At 40.3% G+C, this 17,063-nt stretch overlaps 1 protein-coding gene across 4 annotated transcripts in view; it reads left to right on the forward strand.

Moving 5' to 3' along the window:
- The window catches only part of Rnf130 (ring finger protein 130), an 89,146-nt gene that overhangs the window by 35,940 nt on the left and 36,143 nt on the right, over positions 1-17,063 (forward strand). For all 4 annotated transcript variants that reach the window (XM_090320867.1, XM_090320865.1, XM_090320868.1 and 1 more), the window contains exons 4-5: positions 11,412-11,483; positions 13,383-13,465. In XM_090320867.1, coding sequence (XP_090176993.1) covers positions 11,412-11,483; positions 13,383-13,465 — 155 coding nt within the window. The remainder of the gene's footprint in view (positions 1-11,411; positions 11,484-13,382; positions 13,466-17,063) is intronic.

Consider the following 17,063-nt stretch of genomic DNA (forward strand, 5'->3'; position numbering starts at 1 on the left):
TGATGGGGACACAATCTAGAAGGAATGACATGGATCAAGATATATTGCACTCTAGAGATTCCCTCCTTGAACACTTGTTTGTTAAACTTGTCATTTAAAATATGATGCAAAAGTCAACGTTAATAAATTCTTTAATAAAAAAAACAACCACTAAAAAAAAGATATATTGTACTCATAACTCCATGTATGGACTTGAAACTACTTCATTTTGTTTAAAAACCAAATTTTTGAAATATTATGTACTGAGTCTATAATGTCTTCCACATGTTTGAATTTTTATTGTGATAAGTTCCATTATTTATCATTGCAGAATAGTATTTTAAAGTTGGGGGCTGGGAATGTGGCTTACTGGTAGAGTGCTTACCTTGCATGCATGAAGCCCTGGGTTTGATTTTTTTCAGCACCACATCAGCAGAAAAAGCCAGAAGTGGTGCAGGGGTAGAATGCTAGCCTTGAGCAAAAGAAGCTCAGGGACAATGCTCAGGTCCTGAGTTCAAGCCCCAGGACTGGCAAAACAAAAAACAAAAAAAGCTGCAAGAGTAGTGTAAAATATTCTCTGCTTCCTTTTTCATGTATGGATATATTATCTTTTTTTTAATGTAAGTACTAGGGCTTGAACTCAGAGCCTTACACTATTGCTTATTTTTTTCACTCAAAGATGGAGCTCTAACCACGGGAACCACACCTTCAGTTTCTAAATATTTTCTTTAACTAATTTATGGAGTATGCTTGACACATAATGCTCCTCTACCTGTACTTACTTCTATTTTGTTAACAACACAGCCAGAAGAAATTCTTTTTGCTCTTTCTTTCTTTCCTTTTTTTTTTTTGGTCTGAGACCAGGATTCAAACTTTTATACTTTTGCACATTGGCTGGTACTCTACCACCTGAACCACGCCTGCAAAAATCAACATTTTCTTTTATAACCATAGTGTAAGTTGGGAAATTAACACTGGTATCGCATATGATCTATAGACCTTTTTCAAGTTATGTAAAACCAGTTCCATAATGTCCTTGGTAGCCAAGAATATTCCAGATTGATTGGATCAAATTATATGTTGATTCAGCTGTCAAGTCTCTTAACAGAGGTTGTGTTTTGTGATGCTGACATTTTAGACTACAAGTCAGTTATTTTGTATTTGAGTTTGTTTAATAATGTTGCTTCATAATTAGTTTTAGGCTTTATGCATATATTAGAATATCCACCCTTTCCTTTTTGAAAAATTTAATTTGATCTAATTGTAGCTTTACTTCACGTAAAGAGAAATCCACAGCCCTGAAATATGTTCCCCCCAGTGGTAAAGCCTTGCTTGTCTGTACCACAACCTGGAAATTGATGTGGCCTGGGATCTGACTGAATCCACTGAAATCTTCACATTTCTGTAGTTCAGTTTCTGTGCACTGTATGTGCTTGGTTCTGTGCAGTTTTATCACATATGTAGATGCCTGTGACAGCCATCACAATCAAGATGTACAACAATTTTTATCCTAAAGATTTGGTGCAGCTCTTACAACCACAGCCACTGCCTCTGTTTCCTGACCTCTCACGAGCACCATCTGTTCCCTGTCCAACGTTTCAAGCAGCGGTAATATAGATGATTGTACTCAATCTCTACCTCCCAAATAGCTGGAATTATAGGCATGAGCCACTGTGTTTAGTCTGGAATTTGTACTTTTTTTGCTTGACATGATTCCCTTGAAGTTTTTCCATGTTGCGTGTATCAGTAGGTTCTTCTTTGTTGCCGAATAGTATTCCATGGTGAGTATATACTAAATTTTATTTGCTCATTTACCCATTAAAGGATAAGGATAGCTGGTTAGTTGGAATTTTGGGCCATCATAAATAAAACAAGTCATTTTTGCCTTATTTCTCAGGCAGGGCCTCCCATCTTAACCTGGGTCCAACATCAGATTCTGGTATTCAGCCTGTCGCAAAGCTGACATCACAGGTGTACATGCTATGCTAGCTAATTGATTGTGATAACTTCAGTCCTTCCTATCTCTGCTTCCCCAGTAGCTGGGACGCTGGGCAGGAACCCACCAGACACTATATCCTGTCTGACTAGGATATAGTTTATCGTGGTGAATGTTCTGTGGGTCCTTGGAGGTCATGCATGTTCTGCTTCTGGGTGGAGTGCCCTGTAGATGCCAGGTCAATGCACTCACTGCCCTTGTGAGCAGCTGCAGGAGAAACCTATAGTGTATCACTGGTGGAAGCAGGATGGGAGGAGGAGGAGGAGGAGTATCATTCTTAGCATTTGGCTAGAAGGTGGTCCCAAAGGTTGGCTATTAGGCCACTGTGGCTATAGGAGTCGGGCTTTCTTGGCTTTGGCTGTCCTGTTGGTAGTTCTGTGTTGTAATCTTCTGGACGATGTGGGAAGCAGTAAGGATCAGGAACTCAGCACCCTGTGTTCATTTCTCCAGTAATCTACCAGTAGCCTGCTTTGCCTTTCTGCTGTATAACTTAAAAAAACGACATTGAAGATTTGTTTTTTTCTCTTGTTCTTCCTTTCTTTCTTTCTTTTTTCTTTGCCAGTCCTGGGCCTGAGCACTGTCCTTGGGTTTTCTCAAGGCTAGAGCTCTACCACTTGAACCACCGCACCATTTCTGGCTTTTTGCTATATGTGGTACCAAGGAATCAAACCCAGGTCTTTGTGCATGCTAGGCAAGCACTTTACCACTAGGCCAAACTCCCGGCTCTCTCTTGTTCTTTTTGTATGAGACATAAATGTAAAAGGGAGACTCGGTGGGGGGGGGGGCAAGTAGGAGAGAGCAGAGGGAAAGACAATGATGAAGTAACTACAACCAAAGTAAATCAATGTGCAGTCATCTAAAGGAAATTTTTTAAGCTCTGTGTGTTAGAGGTATTGACATATGTAACACTGCAAGTAAAATGATCAGGAGCTGCTCTCAAATGGTATTCTAACAAAGTCTTAAAATAATGGACTGAATGTAGCGCAAGTGAGGACCTTTAGAAAGAGCTCGTGCTTATCCCAGAGGCCTGCTGCTATTTGAAGATAGTACTTTAATTAGCACCCGGTGTGGGGCCTTGTGTGTGATGAAGGAGTAAAAACTCACCATCTGGCACAGGCCACAAACTAGGCGCTTGTTTCCTAGCATTTGTTTTCAGCTGCTTTCAAAGCATCCCACTCCAGACAATGCGTTAGTGGAAAGTAATGTTCTGACCTTTTTTCCTCCTTCCGTTTTACCTGAGGTTGAGAAACGCTTGATGAAATTTTTATGTGGCTTAAAATGTTTAGCTTATTAAAGTTTAATAAGAAGGTGGCAGCATCCCCACTGGTTGAAACCTTTGGCTATTTTAGAGAAGCCAGAACTATTAGAAAGAAAAAAAAAAGTACATTTAGAGAAAGCTTCTGATTTCTATCCTCCATATGTGAAATGTTATCTTGATACTGTCCTTTTAGAGAAGGTGCTACCAAGAAACCATATAAGTAGCTTTCTAGCACAGTGTGATAGTTATTCTTGAGCTCATTTTACATGTGATATGAAAAATCACATTATTTGACTTTTGATCTACTGCTGAAAATCTGGTTTGCTTTTCTGAAAAAGGGTCAAAATTTTTTTTTCTTTTTGCCAGCCCTGGGGCTTGAATTCAGGGCCTGGGCACTATCCTTGGACACTTTTTTCTCAAGGCCAGAGCTCTGCCAATTGAGCCACAGTGCCACTTCAGGCTCTTTCTGTGCATATAATACCAAGAAATCGAACCTAGGGCTTTGTGCATGCTAGGTGAGCACTCTATTACTAGGCTATACCTGCACTCCTGGCCTTAGAATACATTTAAATAATATGTTTAGGTGCATATAATTCAGATGATGGCGAACTTAATATCACATTCAAATCAAGTCGGCCATAGTTAACTTACCCAAAATAATAGGGATTTTGGGTGCTTTTTATTGAAAGGCTATGTGCAGATCTCTGAAAAATGTAAATTTTTCAATAATTCTGTGGTTAACATTGCACCTTTTTGTTACTCAACCTTTTTTGTCACTGTGACAAAAATACCTTTGATATGAACAACTTAAGGAAGGCAAGATTTATTTTTACTCACAGGTTCAGAAATTTCACTGCACGGCTAGCTGGTTCCATTGGTTGAGGGTCCTGGCAAGTCAGAGCATGGCAAGCAGCAGAAGGGTATAGCAAGGAAAGCTACTTACCTCATGGCAGCCAGGAAGCAGAGAAGAGAGGCCAGGAAAAGACAGCTTTCAAAGGCATGTCCCCAGTGACCACCTCCCGCTAGGTCCCACCTTAGTTCCAACCATCCCCTAGTAATCCTACTTCAATTTCCAATTCATCCTTGGAATTAAATCACTGATTAGATCAGAGCCTCAAGATCTAATTATTTCTGGGAATACTTTCCAAAACACACCCACAGGTGTGCTTTACGAATTTCTTAATGTCTCTTGACCCACCTATGTGGACAGTCAGATTTAAACATCACAACCTCGAATCCCAAAGAAGGTAACTTTGAGTTTTAGCTGGAAATACTTAGGAATATTATGTTCCCAAATAAGGCAGCTCTTCTTCCTCATTCACTGTTGAAGAATAGGCTGGGAGTTTGGCCTAATGGTTAAAGCGCTTGCCTAGCATGCACGAAGACCCGGGTTCGATTCCTTGGTACCACATACATACAAAACAGCCTGGAAGTGGTGCTGAGGCTCAAGTGGTAGAGCTCTAGCCTTTCTCAAGGACAGTGCCCAGGCCCTGAGCTCAAGCCCAGGACTGGCAAAAAAAAAAAAAAAAAGGACATATATAAAAAGTCTCCTGGAATATCTTATGGAAATTTCCATGGAAAATGCATGCAGTTCCTAAGATAGTTAAAACTTATAAAGGACCTTGCTTTAATGTAGGTGTACAGTAGTCATGGACTCTAAGCATGTCTCCATTAAGCAGTTTGCTTTTATTACCTGTCTTCATCTTAGAATGGCAGTCAGAGAACATACTTGCATGTCAGAATATGGAAGCACAGTGAATTTCCCTGTGTCTGAGGAAGCTAATATTTTGTATTTGCAAGATTGGAGGCTGGATGGAAGAATTTTATATACTGTAAGATTTTTCTCTGTAGAAAAGGGCAGACTTCTTTTGCCATTATTGTATGCTGGAATGATTTTTGTTTTTTAGGCATAAACAATCCCAGAGGAACCAGAAAACTATTTGAGCTGTGAATTGTTTTATCAATTGATATGGCAAGTAGTCTGATTGCTTATAATTTTTTAATATATTTTTTATTGTAATTAATAGAAGGGTTACATGATATTTGCCAGATAAATGGTGCCTTAATTCCCACACATTGATACCCTTTCACATGTCATGGTCCCTATTTCCCTTCCCCCCTTCCCCACCCCTCATCTTGTCGTCCCCCCCCCCCCCCGTTCCCTATCCAATTTCAGATAACCAAATACAAATATATCCGATATATCAGGTAACAAAGTGAGATAGTGTAACAATATGAGATACCAAGGGACAGTAGAAGTGATGAGAGATAACATAGTACCTTAAGAACAACAATCATTAATTATATGGCTTATGTTTACATCCTATTTTAAATGACAAGTTTAACAAACAATTGTTCAAGGAGGGAATCTCTAATTACATTCTCTGGGACTTTGATTGCTTATAATTTTTATAAACTAAATAACCCCTTTTATATAGGGACTTCATGCCTTCTAAAATACACAGCAAAAGCTTAAGACTGGATTTTTTAAGGCATTGTATGTTCAGAAAGAATTTTGAGATACTCATTTCCAAATCCTTAGAGTTTAGCATAGGGCCTACCATGTCACACTTACTTGAGAAATATTTAAACAAATTAAAGAATGAGCTGACATTCTATCAGAAAGACAGATATAATCAAAATACTAGGTGATAATAGAGTTACTTTGGGGAGAGGGGCAAAATGATGTTATTCTCTGTGAGTCACAGACAGTTCATAAAGTAGGTAGTGATATTTGAGCTGGATTTCAAAAGATGAGTAAGATTATTTAAGATAGAGACCTGGAGGAAATTTAAGCAAAAAATAATAATTTTCTACAGTGCTGTGAGGGGAAAAAAAGGAAAAAGAGACAAGAGAATTAAGTGGTGGAACATCAAAACTGTGAGAAGGAACCTGGGGACTGATTAGATGAGTAAATTAACGCTAGACTGTGAGGGGTTTGGATTACATGCTGAAGAGTTTATACTTGATTCTCTAGGGATGCAGTGAAGTGATTCAAAGCTTTCCAGCCTGGCATGATGGGGTATACCTATAATCTTACTATGTGAGTTGAGGCAGTTGGATCCTGAGTTTGAGGTCATCTTGAGCCACAGTGAGAACCTGTCTCCTAACAGGAAAGGCTTAGAGGAGAGAGGAGGGAAACTATTAAAGAGGAACAGAGGGAATACAATGAAAGGTAAGGGTGGTGATATTAGTAAAGCAAGATTATGTGGAGCCTGGAGCGGGGAGGACGCGAGCACAGGCAGATGGTTTCTAGAAAAGAATTAGATAGACTTTTGAGAGAAAAGGGGGAAAATGGTGATAGTAATGAGAAAGTGAATGAAGGAAGATTCAGACAAGACAGCCTGAACCAAGGGAAAGTTATATTCACAGCACCTACATTTCACCAGTGTTTCAGAGAGAGAACTGCTAAATACTGATTCAGACCCAATTCTATTTCTGTGGGACAGTTATGAGTACTGAAAGGGGAAACATGAGAGGAGTGTCATTAGAGTGGTTTGTCCTGAGTGTATTGAGAACCATCTGGCTAAATCGTTCCAGTTAGGGTAAGCACTAGAATTGTTTTCAATTATTTTCTCCCAGTGTAAAGCATTGATAGAATTGGATTCAAATATAGAATGGTGCTAGAGTTGGTATTATTGGCAGCTTTGACCAAAACAAGATAATCCTGACACTGACAAATACCTTCAGATGTTATAATTCAGCGACACTTTCAAGCATAGTATAGTGGGAGAATGATGCATTCTTGTGGTTTTGTCATCCCTAATATTTTGTCTGTGGCCTGTGTGTGGCAAGATAGAAATTTGAGCAGTTTTATTACATGGAAAATAGAGCATGGTGCACAATATGGAGAATAAATTAGTGGGAAAGTAGGTCTTTATCAGGTGCAAAGCCATGAGCTTGGTCTCCAGCATCCAGAGGAAACAGAAAAGAAGAAAAGGGGGAAAGTGAGCACAGAGTAAGAAAGAACACAAATTATGAAATTTATAATACAAATGGAATTTATTATACAAATTATGAAAGAATACTTTGGAAATTATCCTTACTTTAGTGAATAGAAAACTAGATTCCATCTACTGTACTCTAGCAGTACAACCACACAGCACTTCTGACCTGATGTGTGCCAGCCTGGGCACAAAAGGCCAGTTAACCACTAGAAAACCGGAAGTGATACTGTGGCTCAAGGGGTAGAGTGGTAACCTTGAGCTGAAGAGCTCAGGGACAGCACACAGGCCCTGAGTTCAAGTCCCACAACCAACCAAAAAAAGAGGGAGTAGAAACAATGAATAAAGTCACTAAAATGAAAAAGATGGTCATCCTCATTCATAGGTTAAATGTGACTTAAAGCTATATTAAAATACCATTTTTTAGTTTGACCAAAAAAAAAGTTCTAAAGTTAGGCATCGTATTTCCTTTGGCAAGGTTATAAAGGAACCAGCATCTTCATATATTGATAATGGTTCTTATGATTAGGAGGCAAGACTTTATGATACCTAGCACAGTCACATATGTGATGATCATTGTCTTAGTGACCTCCCTAGTAGTAATGTAGCCTAATGATAAACTTACATAAATTTAAAATGACAGCTATACCAGATTATTCATTGTGATACTATTATATATAGCTATTATTGTAACTGAATGTCAGATAGATGTGGTTAAGTAATCTAGTAAAGGGGCTCTGGGCACTGGTGGCTCATGCCTGTAATCCTAGGTACTCAGGAGGCTGAGATCTGAAGGTCACAGTTCAAAGCCAGCCTGGGCAAGAAAATCTGTGAGACTCTTATCTCTAGTTAACCACCAGAAAACTGGAAGTGGTGCTGTGGCTCAAAGTGGTAGAACACTCAAGGCTGAAGAGCTCAGGGCCAGCGCCCAGGCCCAGAGTTCAAACCCTATGACCTACCAAAAAAAAAAAAAAAAAAAAAAGTGAAGATTCCTCTAAAGGGCTCAGTATGCTTTGGTGGCATGATCTCTAGGGTATATTATAAAGAGAATAAAATGCAAAATGCATCATCATTTTGGTACTTTTATTACAATGAAGAGGGCTTTGGAAGTATATTCAGGTATGTGGCTATACATAGCATCTGTATGTGTCTACATATGTGCATACTGAAATGTGTATTTTTTTTAAGGGAAACAAGGCAGAGATAAAAGAGTTTATAACGGGCATGGTGGCTCACTCCTGTAATCCTAGCTACTCAGGAGGCTGAGATCTGAGGATCAAGGTTCAAAGCCAACTTGGGAACAAAAGGATCTGAGACACATCTCCAATTAGCCTCTAGAAAATGGGAAGTAGGGCTTGGCTCAAGGGTAGGGCAGTAGCTTTGAGCTGAAGAGATCAGGGACAGTGTCCGGCAAAGTTCAGACCCTATGACCCACAAAAAAACAAAACAAAACAAAAAAACAGTTTACTACTCTGGGAAGAAAAAACAGGGCGAAGAAGATAAACTTAGAAATGAGACTTCCTTGTGCCTCGTTTTATAGTTTTGACTTTGAAACTATATCCATGTCTGACATAATTTTTTAATCATCAAAATAAACGGAAGCTAGGTGTGGTGGCATAATGCCTGTAGTCCTGGCTACTTAGGAGACAGAAGCAGGAGAATTACCTGGGCCTGGGAGTTCTCAAGGCTGACCTGGGCAATGACCTGAGAGCTACCCAGGCCACTAGTCAACCAGAATATGTGAGGAAACTACCCAGAGATGAGGGGACACTCAAAAGGATTTGAAGAAATGGTATACATTCAAGGTAGAATTTGCAATTTCTTCTCCCAAACCTGCTGTCTTTTCATCTTCCACATCTCAGGAAGTGGTTCTGTTCTCAAAGCTTCCCTGGCCCCCAGCCACCATTATCATCTTGAACTTTTCTCCGTGTTAATCTACCAGTTCCCTCAGATATATACTTTTTAAATAAACCCAGTATACCAACTATGAACAATTAAAAAGAAATTAATAAAGCTATATATCACATAAGGGATTAAAGCCTGGAATGTACAAAGAACTTTAAAATTCAGTAATTTTTTTAAAGCCTGATTTAAAAATAGGCAAAGGAGCAGGACACTGGTGGCCTATGCTTGTAATTCTAGCTACCTAGGATGCACAGAACCAGGAGGATTGTAGTTTGAGATCCAACCTGAGCAGGAAGACAGTATCTCATAAGACACTTTCTTAACCAGTGGGAGGTAAGGTGATCATGCCTGCAGTCCTAGCTGTGTGGAGACTGAGATGAGGGAAATTGCTGTTTAAGTCCAACGGGAGCAGAAAAGTCCCAAAGACTCTGTTTCAGTGAAGGAAGCTGTGTCTGGTGGTGTATGAGAGGAAGCCAGAAACAGGGTCATCCAAATAAGAAATAAGACTAGGGTCTCAAAAATAACCAGTGTTTAGCCAGGTACCAGTGGCTCATACCAGTAGCTACTCAGGAAGCTGAGAGCTGAGGAACACAATTCAAAGCCATCCCAGACAGAAAAGCCTATGAAATTCTTACCCTCAAAAAGCCAGAAGTGGAACCGTGACTCATGTGGTGGACGCCAGCTTTGAGTGAAAAAGCTAAGGGACAGATCTCAGGCCCTGAGTTCAAGCCCCAGAATCAACACCAAAAACGCAGTTATATCTAGAGTGACCACAGTTTCAGTGCATCAGTGTGAACTTTTTTTTTTTTTTGCCAGTCCTGGGGCTTGTACTCAGGACCTGAGCACTGTCCTTGGGCTTTCTCAAGGCCAGAGCTCTACCCCTTGAGCCACACAGCACACCTTCTGGCTTTTTCTACATATGTGGTACTAAGGAATCAAAACAGAGTCTTTGTGCATGCTAGGCAAGCACTCTACCACTAGGCCAAACTCCCAGCCCCTCAGTGTGAACTCAGAAAGCCTTCTGTTTTGAACAGTAAAATGCATGCTTATAGTAGTTACTGTGGGTGTGTATATGCTTTCTTTCACTTACCATCTTCACTGCACTATTCCTCTGTCCAAAATCTTCCTTCTAACCCAGAGCTCTTCCTTATCTAACTACTTCTTTGTACTTAGTCTTGACCTCTGGCCTTGTGTCCTCAACCTTCCCTGACATTCCTCTGCTGTGACCTACCCTCTATATGAGGTTGCCTCTTTTACTGCCATTCTGCCCTGAGTTGGCTCACCTCCCTGTACAGTACGTTTATTGGTGATTTCTTCAGTGTAGATAGCTTCTCAATGTTAAAAGTTCACTGTCTTTTTACTTTGGTGTCTAGCATTTGATCAGTGTCTAGCAAAATGTTTAATAAATTTAATTTTAGAGATTATCTGAATTAACTCCTAAGTAAATGAGAATGTCTCAGCCTGGGAAGGGAAATATACCTTCCTCCAATTACAAGCATAGAAGTAACAGCCAAACTTAGAGCTCCTTACTCAACCTTTCTTCGGTCATCCTCCTGATAAGAATGTTATGAAGGCCTGGAAGTATGGTCTAGTGGTGGAGTGCTTGCTTAGCATGCTCAAAGCCCTGGGTTTGATTCCTTGGTACCACATACCCAGAAAAAGCCAGAAGTGGTGCTGTGGCTCAAGTGGTAAAGCACTAGCCTTGAGAAAGCTCTAGGACCTGAGTTCAAGCCCCAGGACTGGCAAAAAAAAAATGTCAAGAAGCATTGAAGGTCCTTTGCTACCCTCACCTGTAGAACACAAAAGGTAAGCTAGGATAGTAGCTCTACAGTGCACATGAAGTAGATTTGTGTGCTGCTACAGTACTTTACTTGTTTAGTAGACACAAAGTACAAAAATGATTATGACATCTGGCTTTTCACCATATACACTTTTTATTCAACTGGAATATAGCATCTGATTGTCTGAAAAATATTTTTTGCCTTTTAAAAATCTTCCTGTAGGGCCAGGAATTTGACCTAGTGGTAGAGTGCTTTTGTACCATGCATGAAGACCCAGGTTTGATTCCCCAGTACCACCTACACAGAAAAAGTCAAAAGTGGTGCTGTGGCTCAAGTGGTAGAGCTCTAGCTTTGAGAAACCCCAGGGACAGTGCTGAGGCCCTGAGTTCAAACCCTGGGGCTGGCAAAAAAAAAGTTCTCTTGTCATACTATAGTATGACATGGAACATGATATAGCAAAGAGGCTTTATACCCTTAGTTATTTAAAGTAAAGGCCTTCATTCAAAGATTTTACTTTTAATGTCTGATTGTGCTTGCCATTTTCACAGCGTCGTCTTGGAGATGCTGCCAAGAAAGCCATCAGTAAATTGACAACCAGAACAGTGAAAAAGGGCGATAAGGTACAGTAATGAAATAACTTTACCTTTTCTTTGAAGTCTAGTCTTACTATGTATGTCATCCGGAAGCCATCAGCTAGCCCTCCTATTTTCCTAGGCTTAATGTTTCTGCCACTAGTAGCATCATAAGACTACTTACAAAAGTTTTCTGCTAAAACCTGGCCTACGTCTTCCAAGTATTGTAAGGGGACAGTTTGTACATAAGAGTTAAGAGACAGGCATTTTCTTCTGTATCTCTTGTGGCTTTGTTTCATCTCTTAGATTTTGTTTCTAAATCAGTTAAATGGAGAACTAAAGACCTATATTTCTAAGACATTTCAGTTAACTTGCAGGTGTTAACAAAGTTCTCTTTCGCTTTCAAAGCAAAGGAGCACAGTTTTTCAGAAGTGGGCCTGATGCTTCTAAGTCTAAGAGACAGTGACAAAAGGCAATCTATGACTGAGACCTTAAACAAGACTTGCTCAGTCAAGTTATGATAGAACCTGCTTCACCTCTGAAGGACAAAATAACACACTAGTGTTGGGTTATATATTTAGTATGTCAAGACTACCGATAATGGAGAGAAAAAAAAAGCCTCTCTAAAGGCATAAAACCAAAGCTTATCTCCTACCCCACAACCAATACATTTGAACAAAAAACTCTGGAAGTCTGACTTTAGATACTTGGATTTCATCTACTTTTGTTCCCATTGCCTTGACACTATATTATGTAGCTGCCTGGGACATAGATAGAAATATTCTCCGTAGGCTTCATTGTATATGAAGGAAAAGGGGAAAAAAAAATCACTGGAAGAGGGCCGGGAATTTGGCCTAGTGGTTAAAGTGATTTCCTATCATGCATGAAGACCCGGGTTCGATTCCTCTGGTACCACACATAGAAAAAAAGCCGGAAGTGGTGCTGAGGCTCAAGTGGTAGAGCTCTAGCCTTGAAAAAGTCCAAGGACAGTGCTCAGGCCCTGAGCTCAAGCCCAGGACTGGCAAAAAAAAAAAAAAAAAAAAAATCACTGGAAGAAATAAAGCTGCATCAAGGCAGCTGCATTTAACCTCTGAGGAGTGATAGCCAGTGAAAATGCTTTCTTAGCCTGGCGACCTTCAGCTGCCATTGATTTGAAGTTCCCTGGAGCTGCTATAACCTGTCTTCCTCCGCCTCAATGCTAGCACAAATCAGTCTTTGTTGACATTGTTAAAGCTACCGTATCTTCTTAGTTTTACCTTTTAAACCTGCCAAGAATTTTTCCCATTGAATTTCAGCCCAGCCAGTAGCCTACCTTCCCAGGTTAGGGTTGTCCTTTTTTTTTTTAAAGTCGGGTAAAACACACTTTAGCCCTGAAGATAGAACACCAAGCTTACTATTCCTATCTCTTGATAGATTACCAGTATTGAACTGAGCCAATGACTCTTCTCTACTTGATATCTTTGACCAGAAGCATAGCTCCTGCACTTGGACTGGGGCTCTAGCTAGTCTTCTACTGGGAGCTCACCAGCTTTTGTGCTTTTATTTACAGAGTGATTGATTAAGTTAGCTTCCTGATGAGGACTCAGATTTTGAAGAATGTGCAGTGAAACCTATTCTATTTAGTAATAGCAGTTGTGAGTGGGGAGCAGAGATGATTCGAGGTAATAGCCAATGTGAACATTAAGAACAATTAGAACTCTGACCTTATTCTAAGGTAGAGCATGAACAAAATTAGTATTGATTATTTTACATTAATATTAAAATGAAATAGATTGGCTTAGATACAGTTTGGGTCAGTATACTTCAGCAAATGACAGCTTAGTTAACTACATTTCATAACTTTTACTTTATATACACTTGTGTTCCATAGCTGATCTAGAAGCCACCTTAGCTGAGTTACATCTCCATTTTACATACTTTGAGCATGTGACTGCTTTTTTGTTTCAGGAAACAGACCCAGACTTCGACCATTGTGCAGTTTGCATAGAGAGCTATAAACAAAATGATGTTGTTCGGATTCTCCCTTGCAAGTATGTCAGCTTTCTTTGTTTGAAACCAGTGACATTAATGTTTTCCATGTCTCCCTTTCAGAGTACATGTCCACTTGCTTCTGTGAGTCACCTACCTGGTGACTGTTCTGGCAAACCAAGGCCTGGCTGTATGTTGTTCTAGCAGCAGGGAGGGGTGACAGTCAACGTGAGCAATGCTGCCTCCCAAGAACTGATTGCATAAGTGTCATAGGATCATATGACACATCCAGATACATTGTAACTTAAGGGTTTCTCTTTTTCTATGAATGTGGTACTGAGGAATTGAACCTGGATCTGCATGCATGCAAGGCAAGCACTCTACTACTAGGCCAAACTCCTGGCCCTAACTTAAGGGTTCCTATGTGACTTCTGTGGGTTTCCAAAATAGTCTCCCACCCAGTCATAGCGCACTTGGTTGGTATGCATGCATGAGTTCAATCCCTAACCCCACAAACAAAGAAAACCAAACAGGCTGTATGGTTTGGAAATGGTGGCCTCCATCTTAAACAGTGACTGGGCCTGATGGCTTGTGCCTATTATCATTCTTGTGACTGAGGAAAGCGTAAGTTAAAGGGATTGCATACCAGGTGGCCTAAGCATAAAGCAAGACCCAACCTTGAAAATAACGAATGCAAAAAAGGTTATGGGCAGAACAGTGATAGCTCAAGTGATACAAGTGTCTACCTTTGCAAGCCTGAAGGCCTTAAATTCAATCCCAGTGTGGCCAAAAAAAATTACTGTTTCCCTCCAGTGAGAACCTCCATGGTGTTTACCTGGCTCCAGATTGCACAAGTGTAGAGACCTGGAACTAGGTCTTTCTCTGAACTTGGAATATGCAAACTGGAGAAGGATTGATAGTTGATTTGTGCCTACTCTGGGCCAGTACTCTGACTCTGTGCAGGTTACATTTTAACTGTCCTTTGTGAACCTGCCAACAATCCAAAGAGGTTGTTTTTCTCCAGTTTGTATTAGTCATTTTTTTCATTACAATGACAAAATATCTGACAAGGGCTACTTATAAAGAAAATGAGGGACTGAAAACATGTTTTAGGGGTTTGAGTGCTTGGTTAGTATGCATGAAACCCTGGGTTCGACTCCTTACTACCACCCACAGAAACTGAAAAGGCTATAGCTCAAGTGGTAGAGTGTTAGCCTTGAGCATAGAGGGACCCAGGGACGCTTCCCAGGCCCAGTAGTGGCAAAAATAGAGAGGAGAGGGGAGAAAGGGAAGGAGAGAAATGAAAGGGGGAAAGAGGGAAAAAAAAAACAGAAAAGGAAGTTTATTTTAGCACACAGTTTTGGAGGTCCAAAGTTCACAGTCCCATGGGCTCTATTGGTTTGTCCTCTGTAGAAGGCATTATAGTGAGAGCTTGCATGGAAGCATCAGTCACCTCTGAAATAGGAGCACTGAGAAAAGAGGATAGACAGGCCAGGCTGGCTCCTTCTGTAACAGCTCTCTCATGGGACATCCAAAGCAGTCTCATGGGAATACCTCACATCCCCAGTGACCTAAGGACCTTCCATTTGAGGTTTCCTATCTCCCAAAGGTTTCCCCTCTTGCCAGCAGCATCATCCTAAGGACCAAATCTTTAATCACACTATACATACATTATAGCATCTCTGTACTGGAAAGATAGTGAAGCCAATAGAAGAGGAGTTAACCCCATTCAGAAATAGCAGAGCCAGTTTAACAGTCTACCTTTAATGTCATTGTGCTTTACATAGAACCTAATACCTCCATCCAGAAGGAAGGTGTCCACAGAAGCATTAGTGCCTAAAAAGAGCACATTTTCTTTATAAGCATATTCATTTCTATTATGATCCTATCCCAAGCTTGGGACTGTGAAACATTTAAGATATACTGTTATGAATGTCAGCCAGAAATACAAAGTTATCTCCCAAGAAGCCTAAGATTAAAGATTTCTCTCATCTCTTCTTAGAAGATACAGAACATGTAAGTAAATAAACTTTGTTATCTTTAAGGCTTCGGGCCCTATTTATTTACAAAGTAATATACTTTGAGCCTAGGGATATCTGTTTGTCTTTAAATTACAGAGTTTAGCCAAGTGTCAGTGACTCACACCTATAATCCTTGCTATTCAGGAGGCTGAGGTCTGAGGATCAAAGTTCAAAGCCAGCTGGGGGCAGGAAAGTCCATGAAACTCTTATCTCCAATTAACGACCAAGAAGTTGTGTCTCAAGTGGAAGGGTGCTGACCTTGAGCAAAATAGCTCAGGGACAGCGCCCAGGCCCTCAGTTCAAGCCCCAGGATTAACCCCCTCCCCCCAAAAAAGAAAAAAAAAGCTTAAGATTTCTGCAATGGGGTATCAGTGTTCAAGAAGTAATATATGAATGTAACTGTAACCCCTCTATATATCACCTTGATAATAAAATACAATTGAAAAAAAAAGATTTCTGTATACTAAGAAAAATAAGATTCTGAGTAAACACATCATTCTAGTGATATCAAACTAAATGTTTATTGTATAGAAATTAAATTATATAATAACCATTTTTAGCATCCATAGTTACTTTTCAGTCTAAAAACATGAAACACACAGGCACGTGTGCACACGCGTGCACACACACACACACACACACACACACACATACACAAATCAGGAAAAGTGTCAGTAGGATGCATCTTGAAACATAGTCTGCAAATGCCTGCTGTGAGCAGGAAAAAGCCAAGACTTCACAAATTCCTATGTCAGTCTAGTATCCCCTGGAACTATATGGAACCTAAAGAAAGGAAGGAAGGAGGGGGAGCTTACATAGTCATTACTCAAATGAGAGTATCTTCCTCAGGGGAGTCTCAGCCTAAAATAGGTGATTTTGAGAAGCTTGCTCTCATTCTCTCCATCCCTAAAGCCTTGGCTTTTCCAGAGTTTCATTCTGAATTCTCTTTCCTTGATTTAACCCAGAGCTTTCCAAACCTGACTATGTATGGGAGTTAGTGAAAGCTTTCAGAAGCACTCCAAATGGAACCCTGGTAGAGTTAGTTACAAGTTTCCAAGTGATTTTGATGCCCGGAGGCTCGCCCTCCACTGAGTGAGGCCCAAGGCTTGGATTGGTCTCCTCGGTGGTGGAAACTAAAGAGCTGGTTCTCAACCTTCATATTTGTGGGCTACTTCTGAATATTAGAAATTTTGATAGACTTAATTGAATTTCTTTGCAACCCTGGTTTCCACTGTGTTCCCACCATTGTTTTGGTCCTTGTTTTTTAATAGACTTGTCTGGATTCTCACATTGCTTTGAAGCTGCTGCAGTCTATTACTCTTAGCACCCAAATCCTAGCAAGTCCCTTTCTCTATGCTTCATTGTTTGACCTGCTGAACAGAACCCTACACCTCACTGAAAGGGTATGAAGTGGAAAGGTGACTTCTACATTGAGCAGCATTCGGTGACAACCTTTTTCTTTGGTACTATTGACATTTAGTGTCAGATTTGTTTGGAATTGGTAGTGGAAGAGGCTATCCTATGTATCACAGAATATTCAGCACTGTCCTTGGCCACTAGGCACTGGATGCCAAAAGTACCTACACCCTACAGTTATGGCAACCACAGATATCTCCAGAGTAGACCCATTGACCTACTA

This window comes from Megascapheus bottae, chromosome 29 (assembly GCF_031878675.1).
Source record: "Megascapheus bottae isolate mThoBot1 chromosome 29, mThoBot2.hap1, whole genome shotgun sequence".
NCBI lineage: Eukaryota > Metazoa > Chordata > Mammalia > Rodentia > Geomyidae > Megascapheus > Megascapheus bottae.